Source organism: Schistocerca gregaria, chromosome 7 (genome assembly GCF_023897955.1).
Source record: "Schistocerca gregaria isolate iqSchGreg1 chromosome 7, iqSchGreg1.2, whole genome shotgun sequence".
NCBI classification, from domain to species: domain Eukaryota; kingdom Metazoa; phylum Arthropoda; class Insecta; order Orthoptera; family Acrididae; genus Schistocerca; species Schistocerca gregaria.
In genome coordinates, this window is record NC_064926.1 from 62,952,752 (window position 1) to 62,968,073 (window position 15,322).

A 15,322-nucleotide genomic window follows, 5' to 3' on the forward strand; every position below is an offset into this window, starting at 1 on the left:
GATTCTTTGTGTAGATAACGATCCGTGTGTCTGTGTATGTGCGGATGGATATGGATATGGGTGTGTGTGTGTGTGTGTGTGTGTGTGTGTGTGTGTGTGTGTGTGTGTGTGTGTGTGTGTGTGTGTGTGCGCGTGCGCGCGTGCGCGCGCTCGCGCGAGCGCGAGCGCGCGCGTGCGAGTGTACACCTGTCCTTTTTTCCCCCTGAGGGAAGTCTTTCCGCTCCCGGGATTGGAATGACTCCTTACCCTCTCCCTTAAAACCCACATCCTTTCATCTTTCCCTCTCCTTCCCTCTTTTTGAAGAAGCAACCGTCGGTTGCGAAAGCTAGAAATTCTGTGTGTGTGTTTGTGTGTTTTATTTATTGTGCCTATCTACCGGCGCTTTCCCGCTTGGTAAGTCTTGGAATTTTTGTTTTTAATATATTTTTCCCATGTGGAAGTTTCTTTCTATTTTATTTACAAATTTAGTATTTCATACAAAAGTTTAATAAGATTTGAAAAAATCAGTATGGGTTTCATAGACACTTAAGCACATTACCTGCTGTCAACCAGTTTGTATACAAAATTATCTCCTCTCTAGACAACTTCTTGCAAGCCACAATAATTGTTTGGGGCTTTCAAAGGCTTCTGATAGTGTGAATCACTGCTTGCTGTTGTCTAAACTGGAAAAATATGGAATTAGGGGCAACCAGCTGAAAACAAAGAGTGATTATAAAATCAAAGAGGGGAAATTGTGCTTCAGAATGGAAAACCAGTCTTGGGACCCATTCTCTTTCTATTTTACATAATGGCCTACCACTTAACAGCGAGTGTCACTCAGATTTATTTGCAGATGTCACATTGTTGAAACTGAGTACTGACCAAGTGTCTCAAACTAACAGATGCCTTAGCAAAATTAGATACTGGTTCAATTTAAATAGGTTAAAATTAAAGACAGAACAAAACTCAATAAATGCAGTTTAAAATGAAACAAGCAAAGTTAAATTATGTCAAGATCCATCACAAAAACTAGGATTTGCAGGAAGATAGTTGTGTGAAATTCCTAGGAATGCAACTAGATAAAATTTATTATGGGGCTCGCATATACAGTGCCTTGCAAGTAAATTGAATAGCCTAGCATTTGCAGTGATGATATACAATGCTAACAGCATGATTATAAGCAAAGTAGTAACCACAGCTACTTCAAATCAGTTACATGATACAGAATTATATTTTGGAAAATCTCAAACCATGTCTCTAACATAAAACTTCAAAAAACTATCTTAGCATATGCACTATGTAATGTGAAGAGAATCATTTCACCCCCTCCTAAGAAATCCAAGTATCCTAAATGCTCACTCACACTACATCTATGAACTGATTATCTTTTTATATAGTAATGCTGATTTATTTGTAGCAAATAAATTTCAAAATGATTACAAAACCAAGAATCAAAATAATTTTATGCTGCCCATCCACCATTTAAAACTTTATGCCTCAACTCCACAGTATATGGGTATGAAAATTTACAAGATGGCTTTGAGCACTATGGGACTTAACATCTATGGTCATCAGTCCCCTAGAACTTAGAACTACTTAAACCTAACTAACCTAAGGACAGCACACAACACCCAGTGAAAATTTACAAGAAAGTAAAATAAAATGAAGTGCTCAGTAGAAACACTGAAAAAATTTTACATCAGAAACTGGTGCAGAAAACTTAGTATTCAACAGAAGAGTTCACAAAGAATGATTTGAAAATTTGAGCACAAGAGAACATGTAATTAGGATGTTACAGACAATTACTAAAAAACTAATCAGCAGTTGTATATCAATAATGTATTTGGTATAGTATAATATATAATGATATTTTAACAAAAACTGTAAGCAAATTTTTGTGTTTTGAAGAGACTCCTGTACATTAATTTGATGACTTGAAACTGTACGTCATGAAACAAACTTCTGTTCTTTTGTATTCTTTTCTATGGATTCAACAAAATTCTCCATGAATTTTCTTTCTTATACAATCATTTTGAAATTTGTATTTTTCTCCTGATGACACTGAAACATGAACAGAGCAGCTACAATACAGTATCCAAAATGGAACTCGCAGTTGGGTTTCACAGTGATACTCATGGCATTCATTTGGAATTTGTTGTCACTTGCTTTGCCTAGAAAACCTTATTGCATATTGAAATTTCTTAATAATATTTTTTCAACATAATTTGAAGGTTACAAATTGCTCATATATTGTAAGACAGACTTTGCATTCTGGTTGGATAGTGTGAGTAAACAAGAAAGAAGGGAAAACACCAAAAAAGATAAATCTTTCAACGGAACAGTACTTTATTTTGTTTTAATGTAGCACATGTAACAAATATGAAATAACAGTTGATATAAATATCTCTCCTATGCTGCACATGTAACTTTGTACATATAAATACAGGGTTATGTAATTCAAGAGAAGAGTTAAAAATGTAGGTGACAGATGAAAATTATTAACTGTATAACTGGCTCTAATCTTAATCATCCTCTTGAGGAAAAAATTTACAGGGGTAATAAAAGGAATTAGAAAGATGATAAAAGTTGTCTGGATATGTATAGACCCGTTCAAAGAGCTCATGTTCCAGTTGAATGGCGATCATACACAAGTTGCAGGATAGTGATATGAGTATTTCAATCTTATATGCATATTAAATATATGAACACTATAAATAAGCTTTACTTACAATATACTGGACATAACAATCTTCAATTACAAGTATTTTTATTTTTATTATTATTCTTCTTCTTACTTAGCCTATAGCTGTACAGTGGCTGCCTGTACAAAAACGAGGTATGATTACACTTTACATTTCACTAAAGAATCCTATAAATTCATCTGTAAATGTTTACATGCACCTTAAGTTTTTACATCACAATGATAATCTCTTTGGTTTCACTGTTGTGGAGAGCAAAAACATAGCTCTCAAGTTACATACAATTAATTTACACATTATCTATTAACATAAGATTGGTTATGATGATAATGCTAGGCCCAGTCTTGCAAGAACCATCTCTTTTCGAAGTCTTGTTATCTCCCAGTATATATCATGCACTGTAACAGAGAAAATGTCAACTATTTAAAACGTGTGTGCTTTAGAAATGTGAATCCAACTATTGCAAGCCATTTATTAGGCCAGAACACACACACAAGTATATATTTATAATCTCAACATAAAAGTTGAAGCATTTTACTTGCATCTAGTCAAAAATATTCAGAAAGGTACAAAAAGTGGAACCACCAATTAGCACATCCCTTTAGTCACACATAAGTTTTGTGCAAATACAGAGCAGACTAGTTGAAAAAAATTGTGTACATAAAACTGTAATGCGCAGCAGGGAATGATAACACTTAATGTGGCAAAATGAATGTCATGTTAAAAATAACAGTTTCACTGATGTTTCAAAGCAAGTGAATACATAATATAGTGACTGACACATGGAAGATAGAAATATGCTGCCTGACAAAAAATGTGAGGTACCCAGAAGGGAAGGGCAAAATGAAATAAAACTTCACAAATTGAGAGGGTATGTGATGTTATTTCAGTGCTTACAAAACTGAGTTACATTTACACAGAACTTGGCAGTATGAGCGCACCCTCTGGCCAGGGTGCTTCTACTGATTTTGTTGGGAAGACCGTCATAAAGCAATTGCATCCTCTCCTTAGGCAAGCTGGTCCCCAGCTGTCTTAACTGGTCATCAATATCCTAGATATTGGCACTGAGACCGAGCTGATGTCTGAACTAGTTTCACAAACGTTCTATTGGGGACAGTTCTGAGGATCTTGCTGGCCACAGGAGTATCTCAGCATCATGTAGACAGTTCATAGATGTATGGACAAGTATTGTCCTACTGAAAAATCGAACTATGATACTGTCACATGAGTGGCAACACATGAAGATATAGAATGTCCGTGAAGTATAGTTGTGCCATGAGAGTTCCCTTAGTCACTGCCAACCATGACCTGAAGTTATACCCAATGGCTCCCCACACAATGACACCATTTGTAAGGCCCCTTGTAAATAGTCACACTTGTTTGTCAAATTTACTCTTACCTAGCCACAGATTATCAAACAAGTTTGTATAGGTGCGATCAAAGTTTATCAATGTAACATCACTTTTGAAGCAGATGCTGTTCATGTATGCTGTATTTGGACAACACTGGGAATGGCTTCAAATGCAGATAAAGCATTTTTTTAACATTGTGACACTGTGTTTAACCCTCCACTGGGTGTGCCTATGTATAAAGTGCCACAATCAACACTGTCTTGTGCTGTTCCATTGTTGGTTTACAATTGCAAGCCCGTACCTATTCCTTCATTATTACTTCAGCTAACACAGCACTAAGTTGTGCTTGTTGCATGTCCAAGTGAGCAACAGTAATATAAAATAAACAGTGAGCTAAGTTAAAAATATTTACAACTGATGCAAGAAAATGATCCAAATTTTGGGCTAGCAGCACGATCTCAGAATGACACATTTGTGTATGGGGTAGTTAGCAATCAAATAAGTGGTTTGCTGGGATCTGATGTAACTACACTGTTCAATGCTTCAAGTGGGTCATTAATGTAGTGTAACATTTGCACAGAGCAACGGAGTGATGTAATGAAAGTTCATTTTATTATTGTTTGATTAGACTGTAATTTAGCTCATATAATGTTTGTTTATTTCATTATTGTTTAATTAAAGTAAGTATAAAATTTAATTTTGTTCCTACATGTTTACTTTGGTACCATAAAGACAGCTATTCTTTACATGTGTACAAAGAACGCAGCGTGCCAGCTCGTTTTATCAAAAATGGCGCACTCACTCAATGGTTGAGGAAGAAGAAAAAGAAGAAGACGAAAACAAGATGCTGACCCAGGGAGTGGTTTCAAATGAGAGAGAAATATACACATGAAAACATTTTGAAGGAAATGTTATGTGTGGACCCTGATGATTTTGCTTAAGGTCAGTGAAACTTTTAATAATTTGTTTAGAGTTACTTCATCCTCGTGTTGCAGAAGAAGGGACAACTATGTGAAAATTTATTCCCTTCTTCTTGGTCCTTTGACAATTTATCATCCACCACTGTTTTCTTTGCCAGCCCATAAATGTGTATAATGAGGAAAGAAGCAAGCAAAGCATTCCAGCCAGCTCTCAGTTTTGGAATAGTTTCAGTGTGACAATTTTCCTGGAGGGCAGGAAATTTAGGAACTTTGTTATGAATACTTCAACATTTTACTATTGAAAATTGGACAGTCTAAGCATTTACACTTTGTACATTGTCGATTTTGCTTTTTGCATACAGACTGGTGGACATCAAACCATAACCTAGCCTAAAAAAACCTCATGTGCACCCCAGAAGCACTCTGCTACTCGAGTAATTGCTTCCTTTGTGTAGTGAACCCCTGACTTGCCATGGGGAGTCCCACAATTCTCCACCCTGTAACAAAATACAGAAATCTCTATTCAAGGCAGCAGCCTTTCATTGAGACCTTCCACTCGGTTCCAGATGAAGCGCCCTCATCAATTCTGGGAACTACACTGCTAATTGTTAGCTCTGGTTGTGCCCCACATATGAGAACATCAGTCCTCATTACTTCCACCAGCTACCTGTATGAACTGAGGATGACCTTTTAAGCCAAGCGACAGATATCGTCTGTGCTGACATGAGCCACAACTTGCAGATGGCAGCACCCTACATGCTCGATATCCATAAGCAGGGCCGCCTCCACATCTCAGATCAGGCCGCCTGGCAGACATACTGAATGTATATTACATTTCTTTCTGGCCCTGGATGGTATTACCCTAAGGGGCTCCATGACACACCTAACGTTGGAACTATCATGAACTAGCAAACCCTGACCCCCCCCCCCCCCCCCCCCAAAATGACTGCTGAGACCCAGCTAAATGGATGGCTACCTGTCCACCCACAGGGCGAATGGATGAGTCCAGATGGGTAGCCTCACACTGGCAGTCCGCCTGGAGCAACACAAACATGTTACCACCTGCCACTCACCCCTACGGTGATGGTGGATCCATTGCATCAGGTATACTGCAAGATGCCTCAGCAGAGCCTGTGGACAGAACAAGCAACACCTGAGGTGTCCCATATAATGTGCCTGACACTCCACCACTATTACACCCTGAAGCAGCAGCCTAAAGACAGCTGACCATTGCCAAAAGCATCTTCTACTGTTCACAAATCGCAGCCAGCTTGTAGTGTAACATGTCACAGATCAAGTCCTGTTCCACTACATGAAAAACTGTTACATATTTAAGTAAAGTAGGGGGTCAAATATCAACACACCTATTGTGTGCACCGTGTCTGTTCCTACAGATAGGGCATATGAGGATGGAGCTGCAGTGCATGGATGCCAGGAGAATGCTAACTACTTGCTGGGCATCTCGTATGCTCAGACCCACAAGACGCACACAGAATAAATGGGGTTATGGAATCTCTTAGGGGAAAAAACAAATGACATTTTTTGATTATAATTAATAAAGCTTTCGTAATACTGTCAGATCGGTGGCACTCCTGTTTGAGTTCTCATAGAAAAGAATGGACTGAACTGTAACTGCAGTTATTGCAATGTCGGAAAGCTTTAGCAATTTCCTGCAGCAGACAAGAAGCTTCAGCCAAGACCACATGAGTATGGCACAGCATAGCTGGTCCACAAAATTTTACACAGTGAACGGGATTACATACAAGCCATATTCATAAAAAAAATAGAGGTACTCATTTAACAGAATATTGTGATGCTTGGTACAAGACACAAATCAAATAGTACTAGGAAATACCAAACTGAACTGAACACACCAACATGACAAAAACCCAAATGCATATTTCCCCCCCCCCCCCCCCCCCCCCCCCTTATGGCGATAGTGTTCTTGGAAAAAATTGCAAAAGTTGTGCATTAACAACTTAGAATTTGCACAAATAAAGGAAGACAGAGTTGCTATGGGCAACAAGAAAACAAAATACAGAGCTATGCAGTTAGTTGCAAATTTAAAATGAAAATTGCTTCCAGTATCAGTGATATTACAGTATCATTTGATACAAAAAATGTATAAATCCTGTTCACATTATTGACTAAGAACAATTTTGACAGAGATCTTATCTGCACAACACTGAAATCATTGATCTGGCAGCACACTACAGATACATCTCAACACAACAACCTGGGGCATTCTTCACCTGCTGATAGAACATAGCCGTATAATTGCAGTCTACTAGCACCAATGGCACACTGCCATCAGCTGGCATAAGCAGTCACCATTCAGCAAGATACTACTTTCAGTGAGCAGTAAATTTTGTCATACTGTGTATGTGTGTGTGTGTGTGTGTGTCCTTCATCTACAAGAAAGAAAAAAACCTATTTGCAATGACATTTATGATAAATATGTAACATAATTACAATATATCTATATTGTACATTTAGTTCTGACTTAATGCCTATTGTGACATGAAGCATGGCTTTGGAAACAGAAATGAGTGAAATAATGAAGTTGCTAATCCAACAACTAGCTGATAATAATAAACAGTTAATGGAAAGCATTAATCAAAAATTAGTAGAAACTAGTATTCGTGTAGCAGTAGATTTAATTGATAAACTGAAAGAAAATAATTACAATAACAAAAAGTTGCTTGCCACTTTCAACATTAAATTCGAGAGTTTGAGCACAAATTTCAAACATTATCTTTGACCTTACACAGCTCCGAGGAATATATCAAAACCTTAACAGACAAACTGGATACTATAAATATGGCAATGGAAGATACTGTAAATATTAATTTAATGCAAAACTGGTTATCATACAAGAAAGTATTACTAGTAAGGTTAACGAAGCAACAGAAGAGGACTTCACAGTTCAAATAACAGAGCAGGCAACAAGTTAACAGATACTGACTCAAAGGTTGACAGTCTCACAGAAAAATTACCTGATAAAGTACATCAAGTAGTAAATATGGAGCTTCAGCAATATTTTCATAATGGTAGAGATAAGTTCCACAAATTACAACTCAAAATTTCCAATCTGAATATATGGGTAGACTCTTTATAGCATAACAAGCTCTTAAATAATGAAGAAACCAAACTTCAAAATTTTGTGAATAATACCACAAGTTTACAGAATAGCTCCACCACCGTGGAGGGTAATACTACACTCAGCCAACACTATTACTAAAGCTTTGGACTGCAAAACACACAAATTTGAAATGGTGAAGGGTTACCTGTGGATCTGGTAGAAGATTTATAATTGTGCAGTGGCTTAAATTTGGCAAAACAGTTTGCCAAGTCTAAGTAGGACGTTCACCCAATCTAATTCTTAAGAGTATTTAAGTGAGGTATCACTAGAAAATAGATTTCACATTAGGATATTTATCCAAGAGATGCAGCAAAATGGGGTACTGCTTATTCTGAAGATTTTAAAACATGGGAGGATTTCCAGGAGAAGTTTAAAAGGACATGTCTTGTTTACAGCAAGTAGCGAATCTGTCTTTTCCTACATTGTTGATATTCCTACCTCAAGTATCGCTAGGTTTAGATTAGTTACTGAAATATCTTTTAATACTTGACTTTTCCAACAGAACTTTAAGATGTAGTCTTGGATAACTACAAGGCAGAAGTACCTTTTAAGCCAAGTTCACCTGTAATACAGAAATTTTTAATTCAAATAAAATGTGCACACTAACTAGTGCTAACATATTAGTGGAATAGAATACTGAAGAAGTTCAGGATCAATCCACAAAAGATATTCATATAAAAGCGTTCCAATCAAATTTATTGACTGGTACACAGAAACAAGAGCTGCATGATATTTTAAGTGAATATAGCGATGTCTTCTCAGACAAACCACGTGAAATTAGCGGTTGTGTTTTCAGTTTTAAAATGAAAAAGATAGAACCTTTCTTTTGTAAACTGTATCCAGTACCAATTAGTCTCAAGAATGCTGTCCAAGAGGAGAAAATAAAATGATAGAGCACATGTAAACAAGCATAGTATTAGTGCCTATAATAATCCACTGTTGTTGTGGATCACATGAAACTACTCATTTTACAGTTTAGGCACTTAGTACTTCGCTTCTTTTCTACTTTAACACACTTTTCATTTACCTGAACTTTTGACCAAGCCTCGTTCAATGTATCTCAAGTAATTCAAGAAATCGCAGACAGCTATGATCTGAAACAGAATTGTAACAAATGTCACTTTATAAGTAAGTTAAATTTAGGAGAATATATTGCCACATGTAGAACTGTCACCTTACCCTGTTTCTGCAGATCTGGGAGATATAATGCCATTGCTCCTGGTCACCTAGTTTCATTCTGTAATGACACTGCCTCGGAGTTTCAAGTAGGGCACATTTTCTAAAACCAGAAAACACTGTATCACATTCTCTAGAAATTTTACAATTACTGAAAGGTAAAGATTGATCACTACCACAGTTACAATCAAGGTTGCATTCCACCAGCTGAATGCAGTTATGTGTTAGCACAAATCAGAACACTCAGAAAAAATTACACAAGGTTTATTGTCAATATAATATAACTGGATAAATAAAAAATCTACTCACTAAGTGGTGGTAGAACACATATGTGAAAATAGGTCATAATTAGGTGAGATTTTTCAGACAGTGGCTCCTTCTTTTGGCAGAAATGTTGAAGAGGAAGGAAGATAGGTGAAGGAAAAGTACTGGAGAGGTCTAAAAATGAGGTATATTTTGGAAAAGTCACCCGGAACTGCAGGTTGGGGAGACTTATCAGACGGATCAGAAGGAAAGATTGATTGTTGGGGACCACACCAGACGAGACTTGAAAACTTGAGAACTTACAGACAGCAGACAGGGTAATATGCAAGACAGGGATTATTGCTAAAACATCCTGTAGGGATTAATAAGAGTGAGAAGCTAAGTGCACTGTACATAACAGAGGTGGGAAGTGGATGCCAAAAAATAGACAGATATGAAAATGAAAAGGTAGAAAAAAGGACAGGTGTACACTCGCGCGCACACACACACACACACACACATATCCATCCGCACATACACAGATACAAGTAGACATATTTAAAGTTGATGTGACTTACCAAACAAAAGTACTGGCAGGTCGATAGATACACAAACAAACACAAACATACACACAAAATTCAAGCTTTCACAACCAACGGTTGCTTCTTTGGAAAGAGGGAAGGAGAGGGAAAGACGAAAGGATGTGGGTTTTAAGGGAAAGGATAAGGAGTCATTCCAATCCCGGGAGCGGAAAAACTTACCTTAAGGGGAAAAAAGGACAGGTATACACTCGCGCGCGCGCGCACACACACACACACACACACACACACACACACACACACACACACACACACACATATCCATCCACACATACACAGACACATGCAACCGTTGATTGCGAAAGCTTGAATTTTGTGTGTATGTTTGTGTTTGTTTGTGTATCTATCGACCTTCCAGCGCTTTTCTTTAGTAAGTCACATCAACTTTGTTTTTAGATATATTTTTCCCACGTGAAATGTTTCCCTCTATTATATAGCTATAACATTCAGATGAAAAATAATTTAAACTGCAGTAGTTTAAAAGAAAAGTGCCTTTTGTAAGCTGCACATTATGTTTTTTTATTTAACTTGCACACTCAAAAACGTTTTGCCTTATTTACAGGAAGCAACTTTAGTGGGTGTCATGAAATATTACATGATTTTTTTTTTTCATTTGCACATATAGCTTATTGTTTGTGCTGTAGGTTATAGGTTTAGAACAGTTCATTGAAGTTTTTATAATGAAATGCATAGGTATTTAGAGATTAGCTAGTAAAGCAAACATTATTTGTGAACAAAACAATAATCTATATTTGCAAATGAAAAAAAAAAATTCAGGATACCCATTGGAGGTATTTTATAAGCAAGACATAACACATCTGGATACACATGTTACATAAAAAGCTTAGTATGTAGCATGCAAAAGGCATTTTTTTAAAACTACTGCAATTCATATATAGCTGTTGTGAAAATGGGCACCACAAGAGACTCGTTAAAATATTTTAGGCTTTATATAACCACATTAAAGAACAGGAGAACACTGCATATCTTGATGGCAAAGTTTTATTCACTGAGTAGAACCAGTGAATGAAAATTCTACAGTTTTGCAGTAATTCATTCATCCTTATAGCATGTAGCACAATATATGTACATAGTTTTTTAGAGCTATTGAGTAACAACAGTGTTACAGCTTTAGTAATCTTATAGAGTTAATGCGTTTCTTTTGTAGCAGAATATGATATCCATTCTATGACAGAACATATTAGCATTACCATTCAACAGTAGGGAGGGTTTTGCAATACTGGAGTATGATAATGTGCTTCTGCATGCATAGTAATTCCGCAGCCAAAAGCTGACATAGTAAGAATAATTAAATGATATTCTTTATTATTAGTTTGTAGGGAAAGGAAGCCAAAAATGTATGAAGTGGAATGGCTGTAATGAATACCAATAAGACTGCAGCAGCAGACTTAACCATGTTAATAAAGATATGGATAAAGAATTGATGTACCTGCTGTAAACTGTTGTAGAGGGGGTGTAATGACTGAAGGTGGGGAAACAGATGAAGACAGATTTAGAGGGAAAGGAACAAAGTGTGAACAGTCTGAGACTGATTTGCAGAATGCAATGACAATCCAAGAAACTATGATCAGAGGGGCCTGCCATTGTGTAGAGTAATGCAATAGAGTGAAGAGGTAATGGCACACACTGATTAAAACATATGTCTAACACAATTAAAAATCCAAAGCAATAATATTTTGACAGAGTGCAAAAGATACAGCCAGTATCGAAGAGGTCTCACTGATAGAATAAGATGTTAACAAAACATAATTATTACTAAACACAATGTATGTGAGTTGAATGGCTGCACCACAGCAATACATAAATGTCGAAAGGAGAAGGAAGAACTGAAGGTAAGAGCGAAAGACTCAAAGATTACACCAAGTACAGCATAGCATACAGGAGTGGCAACAGATGAGCTCTAATATTTTAAAAGTGATGATAAAGATAAGAATTTCACAATTCTACAAATGGCAGTATTTCTCAGTATGTATGATTATAAATGATCAACAAAATACAATGAACAAACTTCATGGATATGTTAATTTTTTAAATACCTATTCATGTTCAGAAGTTGGAAAAGATGGTTGCTACATATGTTTCTTCATGACCTAAGTCTGTTAGGTGTGGTTATCTCTAAGCATCTCCTCTTTTTTTTCTATACCTATCACTCCAATTGCACACGAGCTGCTTACAATAATTAGGGTTCACAGTTAACTGCAGAGTAACATAACATTTGATTGGTCATACTTTTGAAATGTATAGATTGCTTGAGAGAATTTTCTGACAAAACAGCTTGCACTACAACAGAATCTATGGATGACTATAGTTAGATATCTAGTGGTATGCAAATTCATGCAGTACTGTTATTACTGATTGGTTTGTTATGCAATTTATCACTGCTCTACTTACTTAGGAAATATAGTTTTGCTTTTGTCACTGACTGCTTCAATAAAAATATTTCCTTCTTCAACAGCATCCCGGACTTTGGCAGCCAGTTCTACATTTGGAAAATCAAGACACAGATTTATGTCTTCATTATATATCCTTGCAATGAATGGATCTGATTTGTCCAGCTTGGGGTTCTGTTTCCATGCGACAAATTCTTTGTGAATATTTGGATCAACCTGCAATATTGTTAAATTAAATTATCACTTGAAGAAAACATGGAAAGGGAGATTAAATTATTAATTCGAATTGCTGGGTTGACAATAATAACAAAATTGTATCAGTCATTAATGTACATTAACAGATATGGGTTGGTTGGTTGATTTGAGGGAGTGGTCCAAACAGTGAGATCGTCGGCCCCATTTGATTATGGAATGATAGGGAAGGAAGTGGGAGATGCCCTTTCAAAGGAACCATCCCAGCATTTGCCAGAAGTGGTTTAGGGAAATCATGAAGGCCTAAATCAGGATGGCTGGATGCAGGACGTTGTCCGCCCAAATGCAAGTACAGTGTGCTAATCACTGCACCACCTCGCTCAGTGAACAAATGTTATTTATATTATATCACAGTCAATGAAAAGTTATGACAATGTATGAAAATGATATTTCAACTAAACTCTGTTAATATTCCTCTTTTTTGCAGGCCTTAACCCATATCTTCATGGGTTGGCAAGTTAATCTTGATTAGGCAATGTAAGTGGTAGAAGGTGGCTGGATTCCCTTCCTGTCACCACCAATCCTCCCTCCCCACCTTTGATGAAGATTATGCACCCTATCTGTTTGCATCTAGTGCTATCCACATGAAAGTGTTACAGTGCCTAAAATATCTGCAAATTGGGAATCTGGGATGAGACATAAATACCATCCCAGTATTCACTTACTCCGATACTGGAAACCACACAAAAACCACAACCAGACAGGCCAGGACACCAGCCTTCACTGTTAGTCTGCCACATGGAATCAATCTGGGAACAGCATGCCTTCCTGAGTCGCGAAAGTGGGAAAATAATGTGCAGCGGGTAATTAAGCTCTGTTAATATTCCATGGAATAAGGGTAGACACACTTCATGTTATGAAGTGAGTACTACAAGACAACTGAATGGATGATTGTGACCAGGTGGCAAATGTGTGAAAGTTTGAAGCTGATGACAATATGTGAATCAATTTACTCACATCTCTTTCATACATTAAAAATCTAATAGATAAAAAGATGATTACGGGTTAAACAGTGAAAGATAAAATAGGGGGTGTCCCAGAAATATTGCACCAAACTGTGAGGGGTTGTAGGGAGTGCCTTGGTGACCAATTCAACGATAGGGACCTGTGTCAAGAAATGTCATCCTATGACGCTATAGAGTGTTAAAGTTATAGGTGCTGATGCCTGCAACTATGCCACCTCTTTGACAGCATATGTGACTTTATACACTGGTGGACCATGAGTGGAACATCTCACAACGTTATTTGTTACTGAGTAATCACAACTGACTGCCACGATCACCAGTGCTGAAGATGGAGTTAGCTGGTGTGTAGACAGGCTTTGTCTACTGTGAGTGAAATGCTCTGTTGCCTCTGTGGATAACAGTTTTGAACACAGGTTTCTATCTGCAGTTTATTTTTCTCCTGTTTACCAAAAAATATTGGAGATCTTAGAAAGTTCCAGGAGAAAAATAAATTGTGTATGGAAAATCGTGTCTGAAACCATCATCCACCGAGGAACTTACAGGAGATGAGGCCTTCCTACCCAGTAGCTTGCTCCATCTTTTCCAGTGAGATTTGTGGCAATCAGTGATGATCATTGAACAACAAACAACATTTTGAAATAATATAAATGAATAGATAAAAAAAACTTCTCACAACTGACAGCAGGAGAACACACAGACACAAATGTTCAACTTTTACAAGCTTTCAGAGCCAATGGCTCCTCTTTCTGACAGCAAAGTTCAAGGGGAAGGGAGAGGGGTGAAGGAAAAGGACTGGAGAGGTTTAGGGAAAGTGATACAGTTCAGAAAAGTCACCTAGAACCCTGGGTCAGGAAAGACTTACCAGATGGAATGAGATGGAGCAACTGATTGTCGGGGACTGCACAGGACAAGATTTGAAAACTTGAGAGCTTAAAGGTGGAAGACAGGTTAATATCCAAGACAGAGATTACAACTAAAACATCTTGCATGAGTTAATAAGAGTGAGACATTCCACCAATGGTCTTTCAGTGTACAAAGCCACGTTTACTGCCAGAAGGGTCACCTAGTGGCAGGCGCCAATGCCTGTAACTTTGATGCTCTGTAACATCACTGTGTGGTGTTTCTGAACCCGGGTTCCCATCCTTGATCCATTCCTCAAAACACACTATACAAGCCCTTGCAGTTTGTCACAACATTTCTGGGACACCTTGTTTATCTGCCCTAAATAGGAATTTCATACTGTACTTGTGACATAAAGATGTTTTTAACTACCATTTTATCTTTTGAGATGTGAATGAAAACCTGTATTAAACATCCTGCTCACAATAAGTCATAATTATTTCATCAAATTTCCTCTTTTACTTACTTCCCATCCATCTTTGTTGTCACTTGGTTCGGGGGGTATCACTTGCTGTTCTTTTACTGGAGACTCTGGTGGAGAATTTTCTCTGCCATATTTCAAATTATAATGTGATGGAGATCTCCTATGTTTTTTGTTGAACAACCCAACACCTGTTATGAAATGTGCAATTGTCCATAAATAAGATCAACAGAGTGTTTACATTTTTTCCATTATGTACTGAC

General features: G+C 37.2%; 1 protein-coding gene across 11 annotated transcripts in view; it reads right to left on the bottom strand.

Moving 5' to 3' along the window:
• Nucleotides 1–2,307: 2,307 nt before the first annotated feature.
• The window catches only part of LOC126282073 (uncharacterized), a 431,343-nt gene continuing 418,328 nt past the window's right edge, over nt 2,308–15,322 (bottom strand). For all 11 annotated transcript variants that reach the window (XM_049981527.1, XM_049981528.1, XM_049981529.1 and 8 more), the window contains 5 exons: nt 15,105–15,250; nt 12,523–12,737; nt 9,272–9,371; nt 9,120–9,186; nt 2,308–3,076 (listed from right to left, as the gene is read on the bottom strand). In XM_049981527.1, the coding sequence (XP_049837484.1) occupies nt 2,997–3,076; nt 9,120–9,186; nt 9,272–9,371; nt 12,523–12,737; nt 15,105–15,250 (608 nt within the window). In that variant the 3' untranslated portion in view covers nt 2,308–2,996. The remainder of the gene's footprint in view (nt 3,077–9,119; nt 9,187–9,271; nt 9,372–12,522; nt 12,738–15,104; nt 15,251–15,322) is intronic.